This window comes from Zerene cesonia, chromosome 1 (genome assembly GCF_012273895.1).
Source record: "Zerene cesonia ecotype Mississippi chromosome 1, Zerene_cesonia_1.1, whole genome shotgun sequence".
NCBI classification, from domain to species: Eukaryota; Metazoa; Arthropoda; class Insecta; order Lepidoptera; family Pieridae; genus Zerene; species Zerene cesonia.
Window position 1 is genome coordinate 9,310,499 of NC_052102.1, and position 7,183 is coordinate 9,317,681.

The 7,183-nt window shown below is 35.1% G+C and overlaps 1 protein-coding gene across 1 annotated transcript in view; it reads right to left on the bottom strand.

Annotated features, from left to right (window-relative positions):
* Window positions 1–7,183, bottom strand: part of LOC119828823 (zinc finger protein Gfi-1b) — a 55,542-nt gene that overhangs the window by 23,824 nt on the left and 24,535 nt on the right. The window contains exons 3-4 of the mRNA XM_038351110.1: window positions 1,795–2,440; window positions 970–1,151 (exon numbers count right to left, since the gene is read on the bottom strand). Coding sequence (XP_038207038.1) covers window positions 970–1,151; window positions 1,795–2,440 — 828 coding nt within the window. The remainder of the gene's footprint in view (window positions 1–969; window positions 1,152–1,794; window positions 2,441–7,183) is intronic.

Sequence of the window (7,183 nt, forward strand, 5' to 3'; positions counted from 1 at the left end):
GTAATAAATGTTATTTGCAGTTAACAATTTTCTTTTTTCTTTATTACAATATTTATGGCAAGACTAGGTATATAGCATTCGTGACGCATTAAGCATTCACCTAATACTTTTTCTGTGTTTTTTATTTTTTTATATATATTATATATATGATGTTTTGTCCTTTTAGCAATAGACCACACCTGGATATAATTATAGCCTCAATTCCGCCTTTAATTCCATGCCATTTACCATAACGCTACTACCACAATGTACCATACAAATTAAACGTCATCAAAGCAGTGTGTATTCTAGTACATAACCGCAAAGCGTCTTGTCTCACCCCGTCCACAATTATAAAACACCCCTCATCTTAGGTGATAATGCACATTAATTACGTGGGGGAGCTTAAGATGTTTTGACAGAGTCTCCGAGAATTATATTGTAAATGGACCTCTTAAAGGAGTTTGTTCTGAATTATTGTGGTGCTATTTGCGTAATATGTTGAGTAATTGGTGTATTTTATGTCCTCTCCGGCCTTTGTGGAGTGTTACGTATGTTTATGTTAGGTGTAATTATGATTTATGAATTGGATTGAAAGATTTTGTTTAAATGTTATATTAGCTGTGCTCAGCGTGTTTTATCTACGTCGTACGTCATGTTGTGTTTGCCTATAGCCTTCTTCTATAAATGGGCTATCGAACGCTGAAATAATTTTTCAAATCGGATCGGTAGTTTCAAAGAAAAGCGCCTTCAAAGAAACATACTAACTTTAGCTTTTTATTATTAATGACGGAATTGTTTAGTTTTTATATTTAATAGTTTAATCTTTCATCCTTATTGTTTATCTGTGAGATAAATTACGTCATTGAGATGAGTACGTAATTTTTTTCCAGCTGGAATATTTTCCATACAATGCACAAAAGGTTTTTTTCTGAAATATTGTATTACGATGTTCAGAACTAAAAATCATAAGAATCCAAGAGAACTTACCGGTATGTATATATGTATGCTTCTTCATATCAGATTTCTGGTGGAACCTCTTGCCGCAGTACTGGCAGGGGTAAGGCCTGGTGTCGGAGTGTATGAGGAGGTGGGTTGAGAGGGTGCTTGACCTCTTGAAGGTCTTCCCGCACTGCTTGCATTCGAAGACTTTTTCAACACTGTGCACAGCCCTGGCAAATGCCAAAGATATTGTAGTTTTCCTTTTTTTTTATTTTGTTTTATATTGCGTTAAAGAAATAAGCAAGTACAAATTATACTAATTTTAATATCTATCTATATATATAAAATTCTCGTGTCACAGTTTTCGTTGCCATACTCCTCCGAAACGGCTTGACCGATTCCTCTGAAATTTGGTAAGCATATTGGGTAGGTCTGAGAATCGGCCAACATCTATTTTTTATCCCGATATTCCTACGGGATACGGACTTACGCGGGTGAAACCGCGGGGCGCAGCTAGTGATATTATATATTTTAAGTATATCGTAAGAAACGTATGTACATATTTAATTTATAAATAACTTTAATCTTTTTTTTCAAAATTGATAATGTTCATTCAAAATCAAAAAAGGATTTAAAAAACAGTATATAATTGAAAAGATAAATCATCATGATTTATTGTAGTGTTTATAATCTTAATATATTGTAAAACGTAAAGGTCCAAACTGCTGGACGGATCGGGCAGAAATTTGTCATACAGATAGCAACTATGTTGCAGGCATCCCCCTAAGAAAGGATTTTGTACTATGAAATGTTTTGACCAACAATTTTTAAAAGCTGCGGGTACCAGCTAGGGTATTATAAATTTATACCAACCTATGCTGACTAAGACTAATTTCATGTCCAAAAGTCTTGCTACAGAGTTCACAAGCGAACGGCCGCTTTCCATTGTGCGATCTTCTCGCGTGCACCTCCAACCCATGTGGCGTGCTGAACATCTTCTCACACTTCACACAAGAATACACATCCCCAATAGGCAATGGCCGAGAGAGCGGACTGGGATTCCCCAGTACAGCTGCTCGCAGTCGCAACAATTCTGGCCCTGCTGCTTGCACGGCATGTAGGTAAAGATTGCTGTAGCCCCCCCATCCTGGTAGACCGAGACTGCCTGCGTCCCGCAAGAACTCCGCGAATGGTAACGGTGGGTATAAGAACGGTCTGTGTGGTTGTGTTCTTGGTGCATCTGGCCTTAGTAGAGCGCTGACGGAAAAAGCCTCTGATCGCTTCAGTGGTGGGGAGGAATCTGGTGGTCGTCGCGGTGATGATGGGGGGGAGTCAACTTCTAGTTCTGGTGACGTCGATCGCACAGATCGCGGGGATTGGGGGGACGGCGCCCAGCAAGGGCTCCCACATTGGGAAGTGGGGGAGATGTCTTCAGTTCTGGTTTCGTTGTTGTGTGATTCGCTGTCTTCTTCGTCAGTTCTCTCTCCGACTAGACGATTGATTCCGAATTTGATTTCATCTGTAACATAAGATTGTGCTATATTCCCTTCTATGGTGAAAAATTCAGAAGTGAATATATAAATTTCTTAGTTAGATTAAAAAAAATTAAAATACACCATCACTACATTTAATATTACACGTAAGTATGGCACTAAACGTGTAAATTCAAAAATAATGTCTAAACTAACAGTCATATTTTGTTAATGAAATTTTATGTTAGATCCTACATGAGCTCTTATCTATTATGTAACTTCATGGAACATAAACATAACTTAATCACATATTAAACAACCAGCGATCACGTGGCCACATACAAAAACAACAAAGTGCACCAAATACTATCCCTATGAAAGGGATTCCAATAAAACATTGACAAAAATGAAAACGAACTCGCCAATTTAGAATTGCACGCAAAAGGCTATCGCAATAGAATTGTTTGTTTAAAGATCACAAAGGGTACCCCTGGGCCAGTGAAAATGCACAGGTGCCACACTTGTCGTCAATGAAATGGGCCGTATCATGTCGTAGCAGCAAATTGACTTTCATCTGTTACCCCTCGTCCAACCCTAGTAATTAACACGTCGGGTCGGAGAGACCCCAATCTTTTTTTACAATTCACTAATCCGCGGGCGCGTTGCTCCGTTTTTCGCTTAGTTTAGTTTGGCGATTCCAGCGTTATTTATGCTTCTTATTATTATGTCTGTGACGTGTAACTATTGCTGTGCTTATAATTCAATTAGATACGTGTTTCAAATTATTTTGTTGTACTAACTGTATTGAACGATCTAAAAACGTTGTTTTTTGGTATTATAGATTGCTTTATGTTTGCAAAATTTATTACGTACTAACAGTTACTCATATAAAATTATTTTTTATTTACAAGTTTATGTCATATTTATAAACATTTCAAATTATATTTCATTCATTACACGAAAAAGCCGATTAGCTTTCGCCTATAAATAATCTATAGATCATCAAGAAACCATCAGCGCAAACTCACGCTGTCCAAAACAAACATCCATCTAGAGATGAGACAAGTTACACTAATGAAGAGAAACCCCTATATCTGAAACGCAGCAGCTGTTGGCATTCGGAGTGGAACCAATCGGCAGCGATCGGGAGCGTTCGCAAGCCCTCGGTCATTTCACGGCTGGGCCTTCACGAACAATGCGCGGTGTTTAGGGGTTGCCTCTGTACACTTGTTTGTTTGTCCCCCACGACACGGTTTTATTGCCCCATAGTATTTATTACATATTAATGGTTATTTGGATTCATTGTTCCGCCTCGACGGTATGCTCGAATTCATGGCTTTGCGAAATATAGAATGCAACCCCATTCAGGGTAATGGGGTGAAATTTAAACACTGACATTATTGTGCTCTATTGTGCTCTTTGTAATAAGATAATTTGCGTTATTTGAAGGTTTGATTATGGATTTCGAAATGTAAGCATTGTTAAATTGTTATTGAATATTGTGTTGCTTTATTTGCTTAGAACAATCAAACGTAAAAGAGATTGAAGATTTTTATATATCCGTTAATCGTTTTACAAAATGTTTCTTTATTTGTTTTAGTATTTTCATCAGCATCATCGTGACACGTCAGTGTTAACTAAAGTGATATAAAATGACTTGTGATTTTCCACTGTCGACGGATGATTGCTTCATTGATACTATCTCTACATCTATGAATATTTGTAATTGTAAAACTACTTGAAATACTGGCGAATTTGTTACCTCGTGCTAATTATATTGCGAACCTTTTTTGCTATTCAAATAGTGCATTAGCGTCATTAACGGTCGTTATTTGCGGTCTTAATGCAATTTTAATTGTAAGGTGTGGTGTTATCCATTGCATCCAGATTGGTGTTTCGTGAGCTTCTAATGAATTAAAGATATATGTATTGGATTTTTTTTACGTAAAAAAACCAAAAAATAATTTATTTCTTTATTTATAGTGCATCATTGTACAAAAATAAAAAGTAAACCTTTTACAAAGTAATAAGTAATTAATATTTTACACAAAAGGCGCCATAATCCACTTTTTCCTGATTTTTTAAAAGTCGAACAGACTTTATTTTTTGTTCGTCTTTTATAAATATACTAAAAATTTCTGCCAATTATTTTTCTATTATGTGTTTATCAAAATGGTTACACAGTACTGGAACCTACATTATTGAAACATACATAGATCCTTATGTTTATATTTTCTTCTTTTGCAATTGATTTCTCACATTCTTTTGCAATTGATTCGATTAAAACTTGTAGCTCACTCATATCGTACAGCTTATAAGCGTCATAAAAGTGATGCGAAGTCACGGTGAAATCGTTAATCAGGATTAGAGGTTGTAATAAAATGTTTAATAATGATCCCAATGATATGGGGAGCGTGACTAATTATAGTTTTAATAAACTGTTGCTGGGGGTATGAGCTACCCGCTCGCCAAAGTCTTTAGATTTGATAATATATTTGGAAAAAAAAAACAGGCTAGTGTATAAGTACAAACACATTTTTTCTTCCTCTGGCCAAGAGTAATTTATTTTATTTGGAATATGGGGAGTTTCGATATTTTATGTTTTAATTCAATTTTAGTGGAGCTTGTTTGCCTACTTACAATGGCTCTTCTAATTGTCGATCAATAGATACGAAATACGACGCAATAGTTTTGATTTATTAAAGAAATGTGAGCGACGTTAGCGAAGAGTAAAAAATATTAATCTCCTGACTTTTATGTCATTTGCGCATTGAAGCGGCGCGTTGATAACGCAGCTTAGTGCTTCAATAAAAAAACGTATTTATGTGATTTTCATTTGTTTAATTGCGTTAACATAAAGTTTTCGTTTTTTAGAGTTGATTTTAATTTATAATTTACATTGTTTGTTTTACCTAAGAACTTATCACTCATTAATGTGTTTCTTTAGAGACATCTTCCGTGACTTCAAATTTTTTATCTCTAAAATAGTGTATCAAATATATATAGGTTTAATTATTTATTCTATATTCAAAGGTCATTACTAAGACTGCGCTGTCCGTCTTTTCCGCCGGGTTTATTTCAAGAATCGTCATAGTTAGACACTTTTTGAAATAGACAGAATTTTCAGAGATGATGTAGCTATTTCTGTTGCCGCTATAAAACATGAAATAAGAAAATAGCGGTTAAGCAACAGTTGACACCGGTTTAAATTGGATGGGTGTCCAATTTTTTTGCAGTTGCTCTGAACCTTTGTATTTATAGTATTTGTTGTTAGTATCGCGAATCCAATTTATAATGGATCAGTTTTTCATTAATAATTATATATATACAATTAAATAATTTTTTCACTTCGCAATTTTAAATACTTTTCCAATTAGCAACGGCCAAATAGATAAAATAAGTATTTTTTTATAAGTAAATTATTTACATATTATTAAAGACGTAATTGGAGCAAGGCTGAATTAAGAATTACGTGTTAACCTTTAATGAAAAAATAAAATAATATATGCATTTCGGTCGGTCCAATTGTTTCTTATCCTGTTACTAATTATAAGCTCGGGAAATCCATTCGAAAAATCGTGATCCGTATTTGCTCGCAATTGAATGCATTACATAATAAATAATACATAATACTAAAAAGCAAATGTACGTATAATGCTGAGAATGTTTCCCAAACGTCCGTCACTTGCGAGTCGCAACCATGTTTCGGGGCTTCTATGTCTGTACAGTTTTTAAATTAATTCAACCAAATAGCACACATAATTATCATCTCATAAAACGCCAATTTAACATCGATAGATGTAATATACCGAAATTTAATGTGTTAAATTGTAAGCAGTATGTTACCAATCATAATTATTCGACAGCTTACAATCACGCGGCATAAATTGAGATTGTAATCTAAGTATACAATCATACGGTGATGTATTATTTATTTATATCTTTATTTGGGATAACAAACTAAATAATGGTCAGAAATTATAGAAGAATAATTAAGTCGAGATACAGGTTACATTATTTATGCGTGCAATAAAGGCCAAATCCTTTTCCCTTACCTTTCCCAGTCGTTTCCTTTATTCCTCTCGTCAACCCTTTCTTAATCCCTTTCTAATTTGAAGGCAGCAATCCATTTGTAGAGGTGTAAGGTCTGTAACCGACCTTACACCTCTTCAAATGTTCATGGGCGGTGGTAGCGCTTACCATCAGGCGACCCACCAGCTCCATTTCTGACGATGACTTAAAAAAATGCGTATTATATACAATAGATACTACGCAACATTTTGGGTTTGTCTATGACAGACGCGCGTCCATTTTAACAGTCACTTCCACTAACCTCTATTGTTAGGGTACAAGATACCAAATTCCGTTGATATATTCCAATACCCGCATGCACTCAAGTTGTTCCCTGGCCACATATCTGCCACACATTTGAAACTATTCATTTCTGCCCACCGTACGAATGGTATAAATCAAATGTTATCATTCGCGTTCGATAGCCGTTATCAATCGTAATAACGTTTTAAACCCACTTATCGGCATGGATTAGTGAAATCTTTGATCGTAAATGTCCGAATTTACATGTGTGCGTTAATCCTGAATGTGTGTGTCGCAATGGCGTGTGTGTGTATCATTTTATCGGGCTAAAAGGGTTTTTTAATCAAGTCGTTTATGTGTTTAGTCATTTGTACAGTAACATATGTTATCAATGAAATAATTAATTACTTTTCAATTGAATTGCGCAGTTGAAATTATAAAAGTTCAATAATTATAAAAATCTAAGGAGGCCTTTA